This window comes from Oryzias latipes, chromosome 20 (assembly GCF_002234675.1).
Source record: "Oryzias latipes chromosome 20, ASM223467v1".
Classification (NCBI taxonomy): domain Eukaryota; kingdom Metazoa; phylum Chordata; class Actinopteri; order Beloniformes; family Adrianichthyidae; genus Oryzias; species Oryzias latipes.
The window spans coordinates 21,296,077-21,319,587 of NC_019878.2; the positions used below are offsets into that span (position 1 = coordinate 21,296,077).

The following is a 23,511-nucleotide window of genomic DNA, read 5'->3' on the forward strand; positions in this document are numbered from 1 at the left end:
AATTACATGGACCTTCTGCTATTATCTGCCCCTGCAGGTCAGCCAAGGTAATGTCCCCGGTGTGGAGAGTGCGTCTCTGGCCATGGACACGGAGGAGGGCGTGGAGGTGGTGTGGAACGAGGTGCTCTTCTCCGATAAGAAGGTCTTCAAAGCTCAGGAGGTACTGGACCAAGTCTTTCCTGTAGTTTCTGCGTCTGATAACAGCTGATCCATTTGTTGCAGCAGAAATTGGTTTGTTCCCCAATCATGGGGGCATTTTGGGGCAAACTACCTTCTGTTTTTTTATTTTATTTAACTTTTTATAATGTTATAGTCTGCATTTGGTGTAAATGTTTGGTTTTATTGTGAAACCTTCACCTAAAGACCATGAATTTATGGTAAATGTGTGTTTTGTTTCTAGGAGAAAATCAAGGAGATGTTTGAGAACTTGATGCAGGTGGAGCATCCCAACATCGTCAAGTTCCACAAGTATTGGCTGGACATGAAGGAGAGCCAAGCCCGGGTGACTCCTCCTCCTCCTCCTCCCTTCGTCTGTTTTTGTGCATATATGAGGACATAACTCTATAATCTAATCCTCCTCCCACAGGTCATATTTATTACTGAATACATGTCATCGGGCAGCCTGAAGCAGTTCCTGAAAAAGACCAAGAAGAACCACAAGACCATGAACGTGAAGGTCAGTTTGCTGACCGGCAGGCGGTACTGTAGTCACGGTGCAGCTCCATATTTCCAGCAGAATTAAGCATTATGCAACACTCTGATGGCTCAGACTAACGCCGCATCCTTTCAGCGTGAATTTAGCATTCATCCAGGATTTTAAGCACACATAAGGAAGTCTGTTTTTGACTTTTGCACCTATAAATCAAAGAACAGCCACCTATAGATGATGTTTAGACACCTTTTCCTCTCCTGATGGTTACATTTCCCTTTAGGCCTGGAAGCGATGGTGCACCCAGATCCTGTCTGCACTCAGGTACCGACTGTTTGATTCCTTTCTCCTGAGTTCGACAGATTCGCTCTTGTTACGGCCACGACAACAACAAGACGTTATTTTGTTTACGTTCAGCTACTTGCACTCCTGTGACCCACCAATAATCCATGGCAACCTGACCTGTGACACCATCTTCATCCAGCACAACGGCCTCATCAAGATTGGCTCAGGTCTGCCCCCTACAGATCATTTCGGATACTACCATGATTGTAGTGCTGTTTTCATCCAAAAGGAAAACCCCAACAAATAAAGTTTTGAATTTTCTTTTTACAGTGTGGCATAGACTTTTTGTTAACGGTAAGAAAATTTGCATGTTTTCTTTTGATGTTATTGTTTTGTGTAAGTTTTTGGCCTAAATGTCCCATAGCAAAAAGTAGTGGATTCAAGTGTACTACAACTATAGTGTAACTACCATTATACCTAAATTTTACTTTTTATATACTAACTATTTATTGTAAACTTAAAATGTTCCAATTTTGATCTGAAAAAGTATTCAGTTAATATACTTCCTACACTACATGGTCTATGGTGTACTTGCCATACTTATGCTCAAGTATACTTCAAATAAACTTCGAGTGTACTATTTTTTACTAAGATGTGGCTTTCTTTGTAACTCCAGTGTTTCCGGACACCAGCGTTCACAGCAAAGGGAGGCAGCATCGCGACGAGCAGAGAAATCTTCATTTTTTTGCTCCGGAATATGGAAGTGAGTGTTTTATGCGTTTTTGTGATAGTTATGCGGTTTCACGTCAATCTGATCAATTTTTTTCTTAAAGTCAAATCATTACCGTCATTGCTCACTGTGTTTTAAAACTTTAAACAAAGTAGTGTTCCCTCGCTATATTTATCTGACTTTTTCTGCACACCTTTGCAGGCTTGTTTTTTTTATTTAATGTAAAGCGCGCTGCGTTCTCCATCATGAATAGCTGTTGATCTTCTCAATCAGTCTCTTCCATGCTGTGTGTCTAAATCGGAATCAGATCTTTATGCTTATACTTTCTTGGACTTATTTTTCAATGAAAGTTTGAATTTTGAGAGTTTAAACAACAGAGAAACATCAAAAAATTTTCATGTGTGTCTGAGAAAAGTGTTTCAAAGTGTAGTGAGGAGTTTTACAGCCTTACAACGTTTTGCAGATTTTACCTGTCACGAGTTGTTTATGGATTGTATCCCCCGTGATAAACACTGAAAGCATTTGTTTACAGGAGTAGTATGGGGCTACTGATGTGGATTTCCTTTATTTTCTCAATTTTATGAAAATTCTAGTAAAAACAGGCTCAAATCCTAAAAGAAAATTGAAGATTGTTTAAAAAATTAAAATTTCCCTTGTTAGCCAGAAAAATATATAAAAAAACGATGTTCCTTTTGTTGTGTTCTTCAGTAATCTATTCAGGATTGGATTTAAAAAATATATATTTTGAAGCAATCCATGTTAGAATAAATATGGATACTTAAACTCCACATTATTGAAAATTGCATAAGTATGAGCAATTTTGAGTCTCTTCTTAGGCCCTTATTTATAGGACCCAGTTGGTTTCAGGAGCAAATAAATGTCAAAAAAGCGTTTTTACCACAAAAAAACAATCTTTTAAAAACATGGTGGAAACTTGCAAGTTCTTTTGAATAGAAGTAAGAGAAAGCATGTTTGGCGAGTTTAGACAAACAAAAAAACTCACCTGAAAGGATATTTTATTCCTTTTTTTGTCAAAATGTAATTCTACTTATTTTGTTGTTCAAAGTTCTTAGCGTATAAAAAGCAATGACAAATGACAAGATTTTAATAAACAAATCTGTTTTAAAATAATTTTCTTTATCATCTTAACCCTGTGGATTCCGCAAGATCAAATTTGGATTATATTTTTTCTTTGCTGGTGTTAATTGCTACTACCTTCGATGCAGTATTAGGTCCACCAATAAAGAAAGAAATGCAATTAAATTGTTAAATAAAGTTGTGAAATAATGAGAAAAATTGTGTAATTTTGCAACTATATTCTTGTAAAATTATGAAAAAAAGGCATAATTTCATGAGAATGAAGTTGTACAATTATGAGAAAAAAGTGGTAATTTTACAAAAATTAAGTCATACACTATGAGTTAAAAATTTATAACTTTAATAGAATAAATTTGTAAAATTATAGGAAAGAAGACATTTTCTTAGTATAAATGCATACACTTATGAGAAAAAAGTCCATAAAGTTGGTGATGTGAGCCACCAACTGCCGATTAATGCAGCTTGTAAATGCTTTTCCTCACAGTAAGTCAGTGTCGACTCACTATTATTTCCTTATATGTGAAACCGGTGCTGAAGTAACTGCCTACTATGTCGCTCCAATTGAAAAACTAAAACTGTTGTTGTTTCTATCTTTATTAGAAAACAAATATTTGCCACACACGTTTCATTACTTTAACATAGTAAAGTCTCAATATCTTATAACGCAGGGGTCGGGAACCTATGGCTCGCGAGCCATATATGGCTCTTTTGATGGTCACATGTGGCTCGCAGACAAATCTTTAATTATAGTTTTTTTTTTCATTAGACCAGTCCTTCTCGGGCGCGATGCGATGTCAGAGGCGCGTAGTAGTAGCAGTGCTTAGAGAGAGAAATCTGCGCCAGCGCTATCAGTTACTATTATTTCACAGAGTTTGTACCACCTGGAAACCTGTGAATTGACGCGCCTAAAACTACGCGCTCCCGTCTCTGAGAAAGAGCGCGCAGATGCGGGGACGGGATGTGTGAGGGAGAAAGCAGAGGGTGGGGCTGAGGTGTTGTGGGGACCGGCAGCAGGTGAACCGCGCAGGGATTGTAAAAACGTAAAACCCACTGCCTGACACTCACTGTGGCGTGTGAGTGTGTGTTTGGCTCCCCGTCTGCATGTGAGCAGTCTTTGTCACATTTACAGAACATTCAGACCTAAGATCACGTTAAAGTCTCAACGCCTGCGTGAAGCAGAAACTCACCACGTATCAACCGGACTAGACCATCAGCAAAACTACCACGAGAAATACTCATCATTTATTAGCAACAGAATAACAATGTTATTAAAAAAGAATCCACAGACTTATTGTACTTTAAAAATGTTGAAATTAAATCAAATGCACACATTCATTTGTATATTTAGTTTTAAACAAATTGTCGCGGACTGAGTTGGATGGCTGTTGGGCCGCGTTAAAAGTTCTGGAGTTCATTGAACGCATCGATCAAGCAGAGATCTGATTGGCCCTCAGTTCTGTCGCTCAGCCTGTTGTTAGGTAGTTTGGACCAATGGGGTTCAGCTATGGGCCGAATAAGGGTAATGGGAGGGCTGCAGCGGGAGCAGGGGAATATAAAGTTGGGAGAAGCGCTCTCGTGTCGGCGGGAGAGATTCAGGGGTTGCTGAATTAATTGAACGGCGTTTGTTGCGGTCTGCAGTAATCGGAATAAAGAACTTTAAAAGAGGTTAAGTCTCCGTGCCTCAGTGTGGGAAAGGGACACTACATAATTGTATGGCTCTTTCGAAATTACATTTCAAAATATGTGGCATTTATGGCTCTCTTGGCCAAAAAGGTTCCCGACCCCTGTTATAACTTATGAAAATGTAACTTTATTCTTGAAAAATATTGACTTTTTAAAAATCGTATATCTATAAGTTTACTCCCGTAAATGTTTACTTTGTTCTCGTAAAATTACAACCTTTTTCTCATAATTTTATGACTCTACTCTCATAAATTCTTAATTTTTTTATTTTTATGGAGGCTCTAATACTCTACTCTACAAACAAAAACAAAAAATTGTCGAGACACCAAACGAACCAAATCCCATTGAAATATTTTCTTGAATAGGCTATAAGTACAAATTAGAGCTGTGTTGCTGCCATGGCAACCCTGTATCTCTGAAAGGGATAAGCCGTGTTAAGAAAATGGATGGATGTTTTTGCTCCTTTTATCACAGAACATTTGAAGTGTTTTAACCCCTGAGCTGTATTTCCATATTTGGAGCAGATTCTCTGTGATTGCGCCTCATTTCCCCTCATTTCCTGTCTCCTGTCTCATCTCCAGCGAGTGAAGATGATTACTCCATAGACATTTTCTCCTTCGGAATCTGTGCTCTAGAGGTGAGAGAAGCAGATTGGAGAGCTTTCCATTTGTCTGTGTGCGGCTGTGTTGTAACCGATCTGCAACTCCTAGATGGCAGTTCTGGAGATTCAGGCCAATGGAGATGCTGCTGTGTCTAAGGAGGCCATAGTGAATGCAGGCCAATCTCTGGAAGACCCTCTCATGAGGGTGAGTCAGGGTTCATATCCCAAATTTGCTTTGCAGCAGAGAAAGAAAAGGACAATCCGTCCTAAAATACTGTGTTTGCACCCACCTACACACTCTAGGACTGTTTCCAAAAGCGCGCGGGGAGTTTGTCCAGATCCTGAATGTGCATCTTTGTAAAACTCAGTTAAAAAACAAGACACCCAGGTTTCCACTGATGCTCCTTAAATCATGAATGTCTCTTTTCTGTCAACAGGAGTTCACGCAGTCTTGTTTACGTCAGGATCCCAAGCACCGTCCGACCGCCCACGACCTTCTGTTCCACCGGGTCCTGTTTGAAGTCCACTCCCTCAAACTGCTCGCCGCCCACTGCCTCATCAACAACCAGTGTGAGTTTCTCGCCTCCTCCTGCTGAGCCGCCAAATCCTTCAATTCCCGACAAACCGTCCTGAAACACCCGTCCCCGTTATGTCACCTCCGGGTTAAATCCTGAAGCTACGCAGCCAGTGCCAACACAGGTTCAAGGGACCAATGAAAAGGTTCATGTGGATGTGCGTTTCAGGCTGCTGCGCGTTTTCGTGTGACTACGAAAGTTTCTACGACCATTTTTGGGATCCACGTAAAAAACGTACAGCACCAAATGCACGCTGAAAGTTAAACTTTGACCAATCAGGGACTCGGATTTGGTAGTGGGGTATGGATGACATCCTTTTTAATTCACGGACTGTTTGATCCTGGCCAACATCATAACAATTGAATGTACCATTGTTGTGTACGGTAAGTTTATCGTGAAGTACTCGTAGGGGGCTAATGAGACTTATGACGTCCGGGCGATGCGGTCGCACGATGACCGTACCCCACACTCTAGGTGCGAGTAAAGGCTCGTAGTGTCTGCACAGAAATGGAGCACGCGCAGGGATGCCTATAGGATGAGCACACAAACCACACTCTGAATGTAAAAAAATTCCTCCTTGTTAACAGTCAGACTGCAAGTGTTCACCTGTCGCTCACAGCATGCCCGGAGAAAAAACCTGCATGAGCGTTTCTTCTCTACGAGCCCACAGAACGGTCTGCGCATATTTAGCCCGCAAGACAGTCCGGATCCACCCGTAAGGACAGTTCTGACTAAAGCTGTATTAATTGTGTCTCATCTGTGCTCCTTTACCGGTGCAGACTTGCTTCCAGAAAACTGTGTGGAGGAGAAAACAAAGTCGTTTGACCCCAACGCCGTCATGGCGGAGATTAAACACGACGATCGGCCGGGAGTTCAGCTCAAGTAACTTCAAATCATCACCTTGTATTTTTAGCTCTTTGTGAATATGAAACACGACACGCATAACACTCACATCTGCTCCTCTTTCAGGTATTCCCACGTCTCCCCTTTGGAGCTTGACAAGTTCCTGGAGGACGTCAAGTAAGAGGAGATGCAGTCGTGATCTGTTTTGTGTCTGAGCCGTGGTGACGTCCCGTCCTCTCCGCAGGAACGGCATTTACCCGCTGATGAACTTCGCTTGTGCTCGACCTCACCCTGTTCCCCGAGCGCTCTCCTTGTCTCAGGAGCAGGTGGAGACGGTGAAGACGCCCACCCCTGAACCCCAAGAGACCGAGACAAGGAAGGTTAGGCCTTTGGACAGCTCTGACATTGTGTTGCGGGAATTCAATATTCCAGATTTTTTTGGGGGGTTTGAAGTGAAATTTGGCAAACATGTTAGCAAAAATTCAATATACTAGATGCACAAAGGAAATTCGCTATGAGCAAAAGCATCCACGTCCTTTAGTTATGTAAACATTTGTCTCTCCCCGTTTGTGCTGCTGCAGGTTGTTCAGATGCACTGTAACTTGGAGTCCAACGAAGAAGGGACCAAAACTCATGTGAGTCACTCAGTACTGCAGGTACTTCCCCGTTTCAGCTGAATCACTTTAGCCCTGCCATTTCTTTGATTTAAACCTGATTTAAATATTGATCCCATGATGTCTCCCCAGCTCTCTTTATTTCTGAAGATGGACGATAAACTTCATAGACAGCTTAGTTGTGACATTCTTCCAAGTGAGTCTTAAATGAAAGTTTTTCTTGTTATCTATAAATCTATAATCCAGATTTCCACACACTTATTGTTAAAACTTTGTTGATATGATCATGCTACTTTACAATACAGCTCATTTTAGGTCATTTTTTTGCTGCAGATTTGAGGATTTTTTGTCTTTTTTAACACCATGAGGATGTTATGTGAGACAGTCAATAAAAATATAAATATATATCTGGTAAATGTATTTAACTAAGCTGAAGCTTTTTGTAATTATTTAATTTTTTCAGGTTTTTTAAAAGATAAAACATTAAAAAAAAAGTTTTTAGGTCAATATTTTTTCCAAACTGACATATTTCATGTGAAACTTTCAGCTGATTCCCCGAAAGACCTTGCCTGTGAACTTGTTCACTACGCCTTCATAAACGAGGTATGTTCATTTCCTCTTTTTATGTCCAAATTCCTAAAAAATGTTATTAAAAAAATAAATGATTAAAAAAAATGACTCTTCAAAACATATTTAATAAAGAAATGCCAAAAAAAACAGACAAACCCTTTTATTGTCCCACTCAGATCATTCCCAGTTCCCAGTTGTCTTTTAATTATGATCGTGCCGTTTTTAGGCAAAATCTGAAAACCTGTCATTTTCTAAGTCATAGTTTCTGCAGAGCAGCAGCAGTTTGTTAGAAATTCACCTCCGAGTTGTGGGCGGGACCATTGGCATGGATTAACCCTGCCTCCCTTCCCCGTGTAACAAAAATGGCGAGCGTTATTAGCGCTATACAGCCGTACATGTTTGATCCAGATTCCAGCTCACACGAGGAAAACAAAGACGAATGTGGATGTATTTTTTCTGCAAGTGGATGCATCAGAATGGAGAGGAGCAGGAAGCTTGTGACCCTCCCGTCTTATTTTCTACATCACAAATACGATAATTTCATCTGCTCCCAAGAATTTGAGTAAAGACATATTCAGAAATGCAGTTTAAAAGACCTACATCATGAGGCCTTTTAGACTTAATTTTCTTTATATTGGCCCTCCATTATCAGATAAATGCCAGAAGAACATGTTAAAAACACCAAATATGCCATTTTAATTGAAGTAGGTCATTAAAAAAATTGAATTTTTATGCCAGTTGGGATTTTAATTGCTTTGTTTTCAATTTTTTTTCACTTTTTGGTTGTGATCTAAATGGAAAAAAAAGTCAAATGCGTACCAGAGATGTACGACAGTACTGCAGTGTGCTTTAGGGTCTAACTAAGTCCATTTTAAAAATTTTATTTGCAATATTATCTGTCTAAAGGACCCTAAATGCACGTGGCAGCTTTGTTATGAATGTTAACAAAGGAGTTGGCATTGGATTCCAAGCCCTGGTGTTTGTTTTGTTCCAACAGTAGATCACCTGAGGTTATGGCTGCTCCAGAATGACGTTCATTTTCACCTTCCTTTGTCTATGTCAAGAATCTAAAACTCTAAAATTGTGTGACTTGATTAAAGACCCACTCCGATGAAATTTGTATTTTTAACATTTTCTTGTGGCATTTTTTTAATGATATATGTAAAGAAAACTAAGCTTAAAATTGCATTTCTGAGTATGTCTTTATTCAAATTGTTAGGAGTCAGAAGCCGGCGAATAAATACTGTTTGAAAAAGCTCATAGGACCTACAAAGGATACATGTTTCCAGTCGTCTTTTTATTCCGTGTCTGAGCTGACATCTAGGTCAAAACTGTACAGATGGAGAGCTTCAATGTTGCTCGCCATTTTTGTTGGACTAGTGTGAGGGGCTGTAATCTAAAGGGATGATGGGAAGTGAGGGTGGCTTACCAACCTCACCGACAGTCCTGCCCACAACTCTGAGTGAAATTTCTGATCGATTCTGCAGAAACTATGACCTATAAAACGACACTAGTTTGGTTTTATATTGGCTAAACACAGCATAAATATAATTAAAAGACCACTGGGAACGTTTTGAAAATAGATCAAAGATGATTAGAGTGGGACTTTAAAGAAAATAAAGTGTTGTATGTAAAAACCTAAAGCTTGGGTTTTCAAGCATGTGCTTTGTGCTGTCGGGCAGGAGGACGTTGAGAAGGTGGCGGGGTTCCTGGAGGACGCCATCAGCCGACACCGAGTCCGGGCGCTCGCCACTGGGAGCACACAATGAGGAGGGGTTCCCGAGCAGCGGCTCGCCGAGTCAGGAGGTCCGGGGGGCGTTGACCACACGGGTGGAGAAAGGACGGGGTCACAGCCACAGAGCATGGAGCGGAGCACCCAGCTGGGGGGTGAAAGGGGGCAAACAATGACAGATTCTGAGCCTTCAGTCAGTGAATTATCTCGGAAAGAGAAGTGAGAAATCAACCTCGGCCATCGTTGGAGACACAATTGCTGAGTCCAGCAACCCCACCCAGAAGTGGAAGATCAACCAAGTGTCTGCCTAAAAGGGCTACCATGCCTTAATATATCTTTAGATTTTAATTAATTAATTAACGCCACTAATGAAAACACATGTTTTTTCTTACAGTTTCAGTTATTCTTTTTCAGAAGGACCTTGAATTATTATTATTAATATTATTCCAAGCCTCGTTTGCACTCCAACACCTACTTTTTCATTGAAGTGTAAACTTCCTGCAAGCCTTCAGTTCAGCTCATCGCCGTTTTAGGAATTTAATATTCCGTCCTTCATGCACTTGTAACACATTCAGTGGACTTATTTATTTTTTTATATGTAACTGTGAACAATAGAAGCATTGCACAAGCTTGGTTCTTCCTTTTTTCCCCCCGTCCCTCTGTGTTTTTGACCTGCAGAACAACCCTCATCTCCACTACATTCCTGGGTAGAAGTTCCTTCTTGGAGCAGCTTAAAAACCCATGATTAAATGCAACAGTGAGCAAAGAGACGATGCCTCGCTTCCATCCTGCAGTGCTCTTAAGGGTTTTCCTTGTGAACGCGTTCTGAAAGCCAAAGACTTGCAAAGTGCCTGAAATGGCAGTGCATTTTGGACAAAATATTTCAATAAGAATTAAGGCACCATGCCCAACTTTCCCATTTAATATTTAAATTATATATATAGATTTATTTTTTAAAGCTTTCCACATTCTTACAATTTCCTTATTTTCTGTTTGAGAACATTTGGAAGGCTTGTTAAAGCTACATTGAACGCATAGATAACAGGTCTCTGCTGCAATCAATAGTGACAGGGACATATGGTTGGTAAATATAATAGCTTAATTTATTTTAAATAAAGTGTAAATATTGAGGGAGATATTTGAAAGGCAAAACAGGCGAAAGTTACTCCAAGATATTTACATTTTCTATTATTTTTATCAAAATATTAGCGTCAATAACAAGAATGTAGGCAGTTGAAATAAGCATTTAATTTCCAGAATTCAATTAGATTTTTTTTTCATAGTGTCATTTATAACTGTGTTGTAGCCAGCACTAATGCAAAAACAAGATTTTCTGATTTTTTTTTTTCAATATTTTCTTTTTAGAAGTTGGTTTTGAACAGGTAAAATTAGATTTGGGTTATTTTGCCTTAAAAGCAGTCAAAAGAAAACACACTAAAGGTTGTGTAACCAATGTTCCACACTTTTTGCTTCCTCTCCGGCTCATTTTGCTCTACTTCTTTTGCTTTCTAGATATGTAAAGTTGCAGCTTCATCACAACAAAGCTGCTGTACAGTCATTGCTTACAGTCTTTGCTCTATTCTGCTTTATTGAGCTTATTTACCGGTGTCTTCAAAAGCGACTGCTCTGAATTCTCCCACACACTGGGATTGTGGTATATATATTAGTTTGTGGCTATCAGATGGATTTTATGTTGGACAAACCTACAATGCAATGCAGTGCCACTGTTGCTCTCATTTGATCGTGTAAGCTGCATGTCTTAATAACTTGCAACCATCCAAACTCTGCATTTTGCCTTTGTCAATAACAGTTGAGTTCCAGATGGGAACAGAAAATTGAATGTTGAGACTGTGCACACATGATTGCATATCAGTCTTATTTTATGTGGGTATTACTTTTTGACCGTGTTGAACTTTAAAACCTGCCTTTTGGTGTCTTCTTCTTAAACCTTTGTTAACTATTGTAGCACCTGGAAACAAAATAGGATAAATCGAATGTGTGACATGCTGGTTATGGCTGGAAAGTGTTTGCATTGTCATAGAAAGCATGATCTACATTTTTCTGCAATCCTCTGAAAGCTGCCGTTTAACTGTATTTGAGATGTGAATAAAAAGAATTGTCTAAACCTAAATATACGATAAATTTCTTATCCTAGTTGATGCGTTCTTTGCTTTTACCGTTACCTTAATAAAAATCTGATCATTTGGAGTTATAATTACAGATTAGATATGTTTGCAAGCATTTCAGGGTTAAAAAATCCAATTGTGTAAATTGAAAACTCAAACTTTGTTATGTATTTTTACCATATTGTCTATAATTGGTGAAACTGTTGATGCTCACAGTCATAGAATTCTACTGGTTTGTAAATCGAAACATTAGACCAAAACCATTGAATTATTTGCCCTTACTATGTAATTTATGAAGAATAAAGTACAGCAGGCTTTCATGCATCTGTTCGAATTTTTGCTTTAAGCTCAAAATCTGACTCGTATTATCTATTTTGCTTAATATTGTGTTTTTTGTCTTCTTTTCCTGACTTTTAAAGGTTTCTGGTCAGATTTTGTATGCCTGTTGTAAACACTCATTGATAAAAGGCTTTCCAATAGAAGAAATGTGAGCTTTATATTTGCGTCTTCTTTTTATTCACGTCCCGAATTAGGGAAAAACAAATACAAATAAGTATTTAGTAAAGAATATTTGTAACTTGTTGTTGGTTTTTAAATAATAAAATATGCAAAGTGTCACGGATAAAACCGCCACCATGATCGTTTCTCTTCTCGCGATACCTAATATAAATATTATGTAATATCGCGAGAGTTTTTGGTGAGTGGCCCTTTCTCGAAGGTGTGCTTTATGGCGGTCACGGAGACTGCGGTAATTCAACTTCTTTATCTAACATGCCGTTGTTGCGTTAGCTGTCGCTTAAAAGAAGCGCATTTCTACTCAATAATAATTTTGCAGATATATTTGCGTGCGTTCGCTGTAAAAATACAGATTTCCCGCACTATTCATTGTAATGATTGCCTCGCGTGAGCTAATGTTAGCTAGCTTTTAGCTACCAACAAAGGTAACGTGATGCATGTAGGGAAATAAATTAGACTCTAGAAATCAAATTATTGTTTATTAAACTCAAAATGATTCTAGATTTGATTACCAATTAAATCTGAGTTTAGATGACTCCGTGATTTATTTAAATTCGCTTTTATTTTTTAGCTAACTCCTAGCATGCTATCCGACCGTACAGCTAGCTAAACGTGTTGGAGAGGAAACCGTCATTTTGTTCACATCTCTGCAGCTAAATAAATACTTATAAACCGTGCATTACTGCATACGTATTGCTAGCTATCTCTGCCCATTGGTTTTTAGCCTTAAGGCATTTTTCATTCTCCCTAGAATTTGTTGAGTTGCTAAACCTGGCCGGTCAGTCAGTGTTCCTCCTCCTCTTGGGGGTTTTCCTGCTTCAGTCTGGTGGACCCAGCCATTAGTGTGTTGAATAGGTAAGACCTTTATCTGGTCCCGCCTGCTTTAAATACGGAATTATTATTAACTAGAAAATGTAATGTGTAACGCGATGTTAGCTTTTTTGGAATAAGCGTCTGGTAATCAAAGTTAAAACTGTGGGATTTAGATATAAATTTTCAAGATTGTTCTATTTGGCTTTTCTGCATTGCAGGGAGGTGAAGCTCTGAAGATGGAGAATGGACAAGGCACAGGCTCCAAGCTTGGCCTGCCGCCTCTCACTCCAGAGCAGCAGGAGGCTCTGCAGAGGGTAAAGAAGTCACAAAAAACTATACACAAAAAAGAGGGATCAAGTTTAGTTTCAGTGAAATTATTCAGGAGTAGAATGAATAAGTCTGTCCCAAAGCATTCAGTATACATAGTAATGCAATTGCTGGATAACCGCCACTTATAAGTACAGGTGATTTTTGGTTTTAACTTGAAGTGAAGTGTTTTTGTCTTTTTGGTAAATAATATTTTTTATGATGCATCTTCTTTTCCAGGCAAAGAAGTATGCTATGGAACAAAGCATTAAGAGTGTGTTGGTGAAGCAGACCATAGCCCATCAGCAGCAGCAGCTCACCAACCTGCAGGTGAGATGTGTAAAATTTTAGGTGCTCCTCCAGACCAAGTTTGCAATTCAGGGTGTCGTCACTGTCTTGATTTTAGACAGAGTATCTTTGCCTTCTTTGCATTAGTAACTCTTTCAACTATCTGAAGTTGGTTTAGTTCTCGTGTAGGTGTTGGTGCCTTTTTCTCCCACATCCTGTGAAAAGATCACATGTCCAGACCATGTGCCTTTGCTCTTTTTCAGATGGAGATCATCATCCTGAAGGCTTTGGTTTTCATGTTGAATGCTTTTACTCTTTTAAGAGGGGAATTGTTAATGCAGATTGCTGTTTTGGTGATTTGTAATTTAGTGACGGGAGGTAAATCCTCACAATGTATGCTGTTTAGAGGGAGGGTCTGAATACAGTGTTAGCTGTACCGCTTTCGTCTATCAAAGCAATAAAAAAAAAAATCAAAGCTAAGGGATATCTAACCTACTTTTCAGCACTTTTTTCATCTTTACTGTCTTTCAGATGGCAGCAGTGACAATGGGCTTTGGAGATCCTCTCTCACCTTTACAATCGGTCAATAGATCATTAAGTTTTTTTTTCCTGTGGCATTCCCAATGGAAAAGGACTGTTACCCTTCTTTTACTGGTTGCGTTGGCAACGATCCCTGCCTTTTTACCTCACTTAAGAATGCATATTTAATCAGAAAACACGACGAATGCTCTTGTAGCGACGCAAATCCTTGGGTTAAATCACCGATGAACCGCTGAAATACGTCTCTGCTTTCTTAAGTTGTCAGGGGACTATTTGCTTTTCTATACGGCGTCTTTTGGTGAAAACGTTTTTATTACCGGTTTCTCAGGAAGGCAGCAAATCGAACGAAACTCAGGTCTCTTTGGAAAAATATGCATTTACTTGTTCGTTCTGGCATGGGACAAAAGAGGGATAGCAATCCCTTTTATGGACCAAAATGAGAGTGGACAGGGATCTTTTCTTTTATTTTTTTATTTGCCATCTCAAAACCTTTTTTTTCCCTTTTTCTTTCAAAGAAGTCATCTTCTCACTGTGCTGTAGATGAGGACGATGTAGCTTTTGTAGGTAAAGCAAAAACCGATGAGGCTCAGGCAGATTTAAGGCGTCTGAGAGACGCAGGAACTTTTGGTGACTAAACCCCCGCCCCCTTAAGAAGAAAGTTTAAATACTGTCATCAAGATTTTGTATGGATTTTGTTTGAACTCCACGATTACTTTTGTTACCTTACTTGCATCCTGGGATTACAGGTCAGTTACTGAAGCCAAATATTTGTGAGGGCTGTGCATGTCACTTACTTCAGTGTGTTTTCCTCCATATGTCTGTTCAGTTGTAACAGCAGAGGCCACATTGTAGTTACTTCCTGAGACTTCATAGCTTATTGCACATTTATAGTAGTATTTTTCAGTTAAAGTACAGTATAAACTCCCCATTCACATGTCCAGACCTTGAAGCTTGGAATTGGCCTCTTACAGTTTTTTGGGGGAAAATGAGTACAGTAAAAAAAACAAAAAAGGGCATTTTTAGTATGTGTGTGTGAGTGTGTCTACTTGTTTTTATTTATTTTTTTACTCTAATGCTTATGTGTTGTTTTCCCTGATGGACAGGTGGCAGCTCAGAGGCAGCGTGCACTGGCAATCATGTGTCGGGTTTACGTGGGCTCCATTTACTACGAGCTTGGAGAGGACACCATCCGGCAGGCCTTCGCCCCCTTCGGCCCGATCAAGAGCATCGACATGTCCTGGGATTCGGTCACCATGAAGCACAAGGTTGGACTTGTGGGGGTGGATGTTGAGACCGCCTGCGTGCTGGGCTGGTTTTGACAGTCATCTGGCTTCACAGGGGTTTGCCTTTGTCGAGTACGACGTGCCAGAAGCTGCTCAGCTGGCTCTGGAGCAGATGAACTCAGTCATGTTGGGGGGGCGAAACATAAAGGTGAGGTTTTGTTTGTCTCATGCGTTTAAAGTTTTTTTTAAAAAGCAACAAATACTTCCAAACGCGTGTCAGATTTGCTGTAGTTTGATGTACAAGGTGGGATTCGGAGTCAAATCGATATGAACTTTTACTAATATTTTGTAATAAATGTGTTTTAAAAATATTGAAATCAATCTGTCGTTCTGGTTTGCAGGTACGTGCTGTATGAGTTGTGTGTCTGTGTGTGTGTTTGTGTGTGTGTGCTTTTCTTCCATGACATCATCACGGCTTGTAAGCGGCGATTTCCAGCGGGATGCCCAGCAGCAGCAGCAAGCGGTGCTGCACTGTCACCAGAGTGTGCTAATGATGGGCTGCGCCTGGTCGGTGTTACTTGGCCGCCTCATCTGTAGCACAGAACCCAGTCCCGTTCTCGCCTATTTTAGTTTTTTATGTATTTTTATTTTTATTTTTTTAAAGCATATTCCAGAGTGTAGTTAGTTTTTAGTGTCATAGCATTTAGCCTTTATTTTTTATTAGTTTTTCATCAAGGTAGCTGGATGTAGTTAGGCCTGGAGCGGTCAGGTTGCTGGATGGAGGGTCAGCTAGCTTAGACTGAGCTCAGTTGGTGTCTGGAGGTGACACTGGGTAGTGGATAGAGCTTATTGAGATGCGTTCACGATAACGTCCGTAGACACCCTCATTTAGTCGCCCTGCTGGTGTATTCTGTGCTATAGGTTGGGCGGCCAAGTAACATCGGTCAAGCGCAACCCATCATTGACCAACTCGCAGAAGAGGCGCGCGCCTATAACCGAATCTACGTCGCGTCCGTTCACCCTGATCTGTCAGATGATGACATCAAGAGTGTCTTTGAAGCCTTTGGAAGGATCAAGTCTTGTATGTTAGCCAGAGACCCTACTTCAGGGCGACACAGAGGCTTCGGTTTCATTGGTAAGACCGACTTGGCTCTTCTTCTGCATGTGCTGCCGACGTTGCGCTCCCAACGAGCTTCCTCTATTCCCCCAGAGTACGAAAAGCCTCAATCGGCCGTCGATGCCGTTTCTTCAATGAATCTATTCGACCTGGGGGGTCAGTACCTGCGTGTTGGCAAAGCCGTGACTCCGCCTATGCCCCTACTCACTCCCACAACCCCAGGTGGGCTTCCACCTGCTGCAGCCGTGGCTGCGGCGGCAGCCACTGCTAAGATAACGGCCCAGGCAAGTATGAATCCCTTCCAAAGGGATTTAATGGCCTTCCAGGTAAATATGACCCAGATGTAGCTAGATATGACACCAGCATAGATTGATCGCGTGACTGGGAGAACGCCACTTTAAGAAAAAGCAAAAACAGGTTTTCCTGGGAGTGCCATTTATTGTAATGTAGAAAATCAAACATTCTTTATTAGATCAAATTTCCCTGAACTTTTAAACACAATAATCACATGAGATGAATCTTTTTTTTTTTTTTAATGCTAACAGAATTAGCTTCTCTTAAGAGCCCCAGTCTGTTCGAGTGTTTTGTGGTAAAGTATGTTTCCTTTTAGTCATAGACAAAGTCAATGATTGTCTCACTGTAACCTTGATTCTCACAGAACAGCAAGGTTGAGTTCCCTCTTTGTCCTGCTATGTGATGGTTGACTGTGCTGCCTTTTGTTGTGTTCTGTGTGTTTCCCTTACCTAATGTGTTGGGCACCCCCTCTCTTAAGGAGGCTGTAGCTGGTGCGTCAGTCTTGGGGGCGTTGGCTGCGCCCCAACTTCTCGGTCAGCAAATAGGAATACCTCAAGCTGTCATGGCTGCCCAGGCTCCAGGAGTCATTACAGGTAGACGAGACGACGGGAAATGCGTCTTTGCTTATTGTAGTTTTAATTTACCCTTTTCTTTCTCCTTTTTTTTACTCTTTAAAGACCCACTTCGATGAAATTTGCTGTTTTTTTTAACATGTTCTTGTGGTGTTTTTCTGAAGATGGAGGCCATGTATTTGGTAAATGAGGCTTAAAATGCCATTTCTTCAAATAAATCAGGAGCAGATGAATAAACGTTTGAATAAGTTCATCTGTGACTTGGAAAATAGAAATACGCAGGGCAAGCTACAAGCTCTCAGCAACAGGGAGGGGAAGAGGGGGCGGGCTTGCTCTGCGCCATTGCTCCCTCCCACAACTAAGGTGAATTTTGAATCAATTACTGCTTCTCTGCAGAAACTCCTCGAAAAAGACAAAGTTTTTTCTTCATCATACTGAAAAGACCACTGGGAATGCTTTTGAAAATAGATCCAAAGATGATCAGAGTGGGACTTTAAGAAGTTTTTTTATTTTTTAATCTTCTTCCTGTTTGTATAGGTCAAAAGTCAAAGCTTAGAGAGACCTCACAAGCCAGACGCCGGCTCTGCCTTTTGGGCTGAAAGGGGTGTTTGTGTGCTAACATCCCGTCTTGTTTTCAATGACAAGGTGTGACGCCGGTGCGTCCTGCCATACCGGTGATACCACAAGTTGGCTTGGTGAACCCCGTTCTGGCATCGCCGCCGGTCCTTTCTAACCAAGCCGCCAGCTCCAGCCAGCAGGAGAAGAAAGAGGAGAAGGAGGAGGCCCTCCAGGACGGCACAGGGCAGGAGATGCTGAGCGACCAAGAGCACATGAGCATCTCGGGCAGCAGCGCCAGGCATATGGTGATGCAGAAGCTGCTGAGAAAGTCGGAGGTGACGCTCGATTGTGTTCCTAACGTTTTCTTGACGAGAGCATTTTCACTCACGGCTTTAACTCTCCTCCTCAGTCCACGGTGATGGTGCTCCGGAACATGGTCGGTCCGGAAGACATCGACGACGACCTGGAAGGAGAAGTGACGGAGGAGTGCGGGAAGTTTGGCACCGTTAACCGGGTGATCATCTACCAGGAGAAGCAAGGCGAGGAGGAGGACGCCGATATCATCGTCAAGATCTTCGTGGAGTTCTCCGCCGCCTCAGAGATGAACAAAGCTATCCAGGCTCTCAACGACCGCTGGTTTGGGGGTCGTAAGGTCGTCGCTGAAGTCTATGACCAAGACCGTTTTAACAGCAGCGATCTCTCTGCGTAATGTTTGAAATGCTTTAACAGCTCAAACCCCATCCATTTGCCCGCTCATTTCCTCCAACACTTGTAATTATGGTTTTATTTTCTCTTTTAGAAAAAATGTAAAAACAAACAAAAAAAATGCCCTTGTTGGTTAAAGCTCCACACGGAGTCGTTCATTGTCTTTTTTTTTCTGTGATCTATGAAAAACCTTTTTGTGCAAAATTTTTTTTTTTTTTTTTTACACCAAACTTATAAAATGTCTTTTTTTTGTTGTTTTGTTGTTGCTTTAGTTCTTTTGTTTTCTGTTATGAAACTTACTGGACATGCAAACAAATTTCTTTCTACAATTAAAGCGTATTGTTTGGTCCACAAAGTGTTGACTTTTTGATGAAAAAAAATAAATGGAAGATGTGATTCATTGGAAAGTGAAAGAAGTTCTACTTGCTCTCTGCATTTTTCATTCATTGAAACAATAATTAACTGGAGGGGAAAAAACTTAGAACCAAAAAAAATTTCCATTACACATGAGATATAGCAAATAAATTTGCAGCTAAATAATAAGTATACCTGTCATTAAAAAGTATCACACAGTGACTTTAAATGTATATAAAACGGAAAAATGCCTTAAATTGACTTTATGGCATGTCTTTAAAAGTCCAAGATGAATGGATGCATCAAGCTCAAGGCCCCAATTGACAGTGTGTTCAGTGAATGGAATGGAATAATATACAAAAACTTGTGCAGAATATGAACAGGAAACCCCAAAGTCAAAATTATTTATATACTGAACAGGGTTCAGTTGTGATCAAATAAATTTTTGAGTTGTGTATTTAAGTGCATAAATGTTATGTGTTGTTCCTGTTGTAACATATATACATTGCCATATAAGAATGTGACATTCCTTATTATTTTAAAGGAGAAATGTTTCAAAACATAGGACCGATAGTGTATAGATTATTTATTATCAAGTTACCTTCATATTCTTGGTATAAGTCTTGAATTCCCCTCAAAGAGAAGCACTTCTGCCCTAAATAATAATGCAGTCCATAAAGAATACTTGTCACAAATTTTGGTGTCAATAAATATTTACTTTTATTTAAATCACATATAAAATATAATATATTTTATAATTTATTAAATATAATATTATGTTATATTAAATTATAATATATTACATATTATAATATATTGTAATATTAAAATATTATATCATTATAATATTAAATATAATATATATAATATGGAATATATATATAGATATATGTAATTTTATTTTTTCCTTAAGGTTGGTTTTAGGTGCAGTGTCCTCGCCGCAAGATGGCGCTATGATGTCGGCTATGCTCCAGAGGCGGATAGCAGCGGAGGTCTGGTTCACCTCCAGCTTAGCCCAGCCCCCAACACGCCACAACCGGCCAGCCTCGGCTCAACAGGGGAGGTAAGCGCGGCTTTCGCTGAAGCGCCCTGCTCTTCTCTGACACTCAACCCGCTTCGGATTTAATCAAAAAAACGGTTTTAAAATACGTTTTTTGCATATTTTGGGATGGTGCTTTTAGACTTTAACACTCCGTGTGTGGAATATTTCATTTGTAGCGGTTTTTGTTAGCGGCATCTTGGCGCAGAGACGCAGCTAGCAGATGCGGGCTAAACGTAACTAGCATGCTAACAACACCGCCGATGAGGACTGGAACATCCTCGCGCTGCCGCCCTTGGGTTAATCTGTGCTCACTCGCTCCGTGTAAGCCGCGCCGTGATCGCTGCGTGACTGTGGACATTTATATGTTTTTGTCTCCACTCGTGACATAAAAAAGGTGTTTTTTTGGCGCCGCGAGGCTGTCTGCATCAAGCTAACGTCCTCGTCCGAAGCCGCGAGCGCTCGAAAGTGAGGAAACGGTCGGGTCGAGTGGGAGTTCTCGGCGCTGCTGGTGCCTCGGAGCCGGATGACACGACAGCTCTGACGGTCACATCTGAGAGGGAGCCCGAGCATCACCCGCTGGTTGAAGGGATTATTATTATTTTTAAGTGGATTTTTTGGCCTCCGGATCGGGAGTTAGCCGCCGTCTTCTCCCAGCGACCTCCCCGCTGCGTCACCCTCCGATGTGGGGATCTCAGTAGCGCCGGCGACCTGACCCCCCCCCCCCCTCCACCCCCCACGGCTGCCGGACATGCTGAAGTGTATCCCCCTGTGGCGCTGCAACCGCCACGTCGAGTCGATTGACAAGCGGCATTGCAACCTGCAGACGGTCCCCGATGAAATCTTCCGCTACAGCCGGAGTTTGGAGGAGCTCCAGCTCGATTTCAACCAACTCAAAGATCTACCAAAGGTAGGAGCGGGTCATGATGCGGAAATGCCTGGTGGTTTTTGCACACCTGCCGAGCAGGGGTCACTTTGCAGGTGATGTAAGCACTCATCCTACCTGTTGACCTTATCAGGTGACTCCCTCCTTCCACAGTAAAAGTCCTGACTGTTGGCTTGTAGAAAGAATCTGATGTTTTGTTTTCATGGTTCGTGCACAACCTTGTTATAACTTTGTGTCTTCAGGAGTTTGTTACTTGAAAAAAAACAACAAAGGGATTGCAACGCTATGGCATCCAGGGACACAACAGGCCGCCTGTGGCAGCAGCAACAGCGGTTAAAAAGTCTGGAGGCAGTGTAGGAAGGCATGCATGGAATGACCTGCAAAGCCGTCCCCACCCGCCATTCAAACCATGACAGAAACTTTCTGGGGTTTGTTTTGGATGGAGGAGAACCGCTTTTGGTGGCTTTCCGCTTCTACAGAACAAAATATTTTAGGTTATTGTTGGCTTCCATGAAAACAGTGATTGAGATCTGGAGTTTTGACAGTTCTGAGGTCACTACAGACGGAAGTGTCGTGGGACTCCCAACACTAACCAGCCTTTATCTGTTTATCTGGAGAAGGATTCAGCCAGCAGACGTAAACGCGAAGTGACAGGATGCCAGAAAAGCTCTCGGTGGTCGGAGACTGTGGGGCTTCAGCGAGGAAGCGGTCTGAGAGGTCAGACCCACGCTTTGAGTTTGGAGCAGGAGCGCTGACTGTACCATGAATGGCATTACCGTTATGAGCTCACGGCTAATCGCCTGAACGCTCCTGCGCCGCTGCTCCTGTCACAAAGTATTCCAGTCAGGGATAAGTCTGGATTTACCCATCAGACGGGCCCTCCCCTGTCAGTCAAACTTCCCGCTCGCTTTGGCGCTCACCTACCTGTGAAGGAGCGTGAGTAACGTGGCGCCGTTTCACCAAAAACCCCACTCATCGGCTCGAAGACTTTCGCCGCTTAGGGAGCTTTTTAGCAGTGGGGCTGACCAATTGAGGCAAGCTGGTTTTAGTTAGTTTTGAGGGTCAAGATTGTGCTGGCAGGGATTTAACACTGTGGACAGATGGAGATTTAGACATCCTGGTCGTTTCTCAAGTTTACAGACTTTAGTCTTTAGATTTCCCGGTATGGGTCTTTTGTTTAAAATAAAAGCGATGGACCCACCTTCAGATCTAACTCTTCTCCTCATCCAGGCTGTGATCGTACTACATTAATAGCAACAGCACAAAGTGTGACGTATGTGTGTGGAATTGGTCCAGACAACCCTTTAGGTTGACAGCTGGTCTGGAATTCCCCACATGAGCATAAATCCTCAGCTGTTAATGCTGCGTCTCAGCTGCTTTCTGATTGCACAAAAACTAATCTTGAACGGCCTTAACGGCTCTGTCGTTGTGGTATTTCCACACAGCTGAGTCGTGAAGTCTCTGTGCCGTCGATCTTCAGGTGTGTTCCATGCATTCAGGGCTAGAGGATGCGTTGTTAAGCGATGGAGGCCGCGTCAGCAGGACAATGGCGAGCCGTTTTAACGCCACCTCCAGATTGTTCTCATCTGCTGACTCCGATTATTTTATGGTTCAAAGAAAAAGCCAGAAAGCACAGCACTTTCAGCTTATTCAATTACAAGCCCTTTAATGCATTTGTCACATTTCTGCCATTCATTTAATCCATAGGGAATTGAATTTCCTCCTCCAGATTTACATCAAGCGCTTTTAGGAATAAAATCCAATTCACCTTAGCTTTTAATGTTTCAGTTAACTTCTAAAACTACGGCTGGCCGGTAGGTAGACAGACAGCCAGCTGATATTGTAGTTTAGGGTCGAATAGGAATAATAATATTCAGGACTTGTCTTTTATTAACATGCTCTTCAGCAGTCGCTTTACATTCGAAGGCTAATAGGCTACATGCTAACTAGCTAATCATTTATCTTGTTATTCACGTCATAGATTTACAGATACCTTCACCTTTCCTTTCTTGAACAAATGTTGGTCACAGAGACACGGAAGTTACCGCTGAAAGCGGCTTTTGCGGCCAGACGGAGAGCATATCCGTGTTTATGAATGACTTATGACGTGAAAAATTATTTCGTTCACACGAATTAATTATTTTCGAGGGAACGAAATATTGTCTTGTGGGAACGAGATATTCATTTGTAGGAACAAGATATCAATTTGTGGGAACGAGATATATTTTAGTTTTTTAGTGTCAGGCCACGGGCTCTGTATAAAACTATCCAGCATACTTAGAATTTATTGAATGCGGGAAATCAATATTTCATTCTTGACAGTTTGTATTTTAAGTTAAAAATCAGTCATGGTCAATTTTGAAGCACTGGATAGAAATTGTTGAATCTTTCTCCCCCAAATAGATATTTTTGTACCATTCTCTGAACAAATCAAAGATATAACTGCCACACCTCAAGTTGTTCTAAACCAAATCTTTATGTATTTTCCTGTTTTTCCAGCTTCTGACAGCCGATGTGAATTCACTCAGTGTGCTTTTCCCAACTAGTTCTGCTTCCCAGATCATGTTGAGCAGGAGGGAATGATCTTTTTTAGCTGTTCTAAAGTCCCATGACAAGTTACAAAGAAGTGCATTCAGCACCGAATCCCCTCCCTCCCCATCGCCAATATCCAGTGTCAGAGCTCTCTGCGTTTCCTGCTGCAGCCTCCGCCGCGCTCCAACGATCATTCCTTTTCATTTACACTCGTCCCTTTGCAACAGCTGAAGCACAGAGGAGGCGGCCTTTGTTTGAGAGA

At 41.2% G+C, this 23,511-nt stretch overlaps 3 protein-coding genes across 31 annotated transcripts in view; all 3 read left to right on the forward strand.

The window, feature by feature from the left end:
* The window catches only part of nrbp2 (nuclear receptor binding protein 2), a 40,834-nt gene extending 28,846 nt beyond the window's left edge, over positions 1-11,988 (forward strand). Inside the window, exons 2-18 of one of the 2 annotated variants that reach the window (XM_011489046.3) lie at positions 38-160; positions 401-502; positions 587-676; positions 933-973; positions 1,067-1,161; positions 1,265-1,288; positions 1,611-1,697; positions 5,027-5,082; positions 5,156-5,251; positions 5,484-5,616; positions 6,401-6,503; positions 6,591-6,641; positions 6,709-6,844; positions 7,046-7,120; positions 7,211-7,274; positions 7,626-7,681; positions 9,331-11,988. In XM_011489046.3, coding sequence (XP_011487348.1) covers positions 38-160; positions 401-502; positions 587-676; positions 933-973; positions 1,067-1,161; positions 1,265-1,288; positions 1,611-1,697; positions 5,027-5,082; positions 5,156-5,251; positions 5,484-5,616; positions 6,401-6,503; positions 6,591-6,641; positions 6,709-6,844; positions 7,046-7,120; positions 7,211-7,274; positions 7,626-7,681; positions 9,331-9,417 — 1,419 coding nt within the window. In that variant the 3' untranslated portion in view covers positions 9,418-11,988. The remainder of the gene's footprint in view (positions 1-37; positions 161-400; positions 503-586; positions 677-932; positions 974-1,066; positions 1,162-1,264; positions 1,289-1,610; positions 1,698-5,026; positions 5,083-5,155; positions 5,252-5,483; positions 5,617-6,400; positions 6,504-6,590; positions 6,642-6,708; positions 6,845-7,045; positions 7,121-7,210; positions 7,275-7,625; positions 7,682-9,330) is intronic. The other variant, XM_004081154.4, reaches the window with a different exon arrangement.
* A 170-nt stretch (positions 11,989-12,158) lies between these two features.
* Positions 12,159-18,851, forward strand: puf60 (poly(U) binding splicing factor 60). Of its 6 annotated transcripts, XM_023950245.1 has the most exons (12): positions 12,159-12,254; positions 12,774-12,877; positions 13,054-13,149; positions 13,382-13,471; positions 13,961-14,011; positions 15,073-15,234; positions 15,308-15,400; positions 16,114-16,327; positions 16,403-16,635; positions 17,082-17,196; positions 17,821-18,068; positions 18,143-18,851. In XM_023950245.1, the coding sequence occupies exons 3-12, from the start codon at positions 13,072-13,074 to the stop codon at positions 18,440-18,442; spliced, it is 1,584 nt and encodes a 527-aa protein (XP_023806013.1). In that variant the 5' UTR covers positions 12,159-12,254; positions 12,774-12,877; positions 13,054-13,071; the 3' UTR covers positions 18,443-18,851. The 6 variants fall into 6 exon arrangements, with proteins under 6 accessions (XP_023806013.1, XP_023806016.1, XP_023806012.1 ...); XM_023950248.1 differs by lacking the exon at positions 13,961-14,011; XM_023950244.1 differs by lacking the exon at positions 12,774-12,877 and having other exon boundaries at positions 12,176-12,254.
* A 961-nt stretch (positions 18,852-19,812) lies between these two features.
* The window catches only part of scrib (scribbled planar cell polarity protein), a 79,967-nt gene continuing 76,268 nt past the window's right edge, over positions 19,813-23,511 (forward strand). For 19 of the 23 annotated variants that reach the window (XM_023950146.1, XM_023950145.1, XM_023950154.1 and 16 more), the window contains exon 1: positions 19,813-20,741. In XM_023950146.1, the coding sequence (XP_023805914.1) occupies positions 20,583-20,741 (159 nt within the window). In that variant the 5' untranslated portion in view covers positions 19,813-20,582. The remainder of the gene's footprint in view (positions 20,742-23,511) is intronic. The other 4 variants (XM_023950165.1, XM_023950163.1, XM_023950164.1 and 1 more) reach the window with 2 other exon arrangements.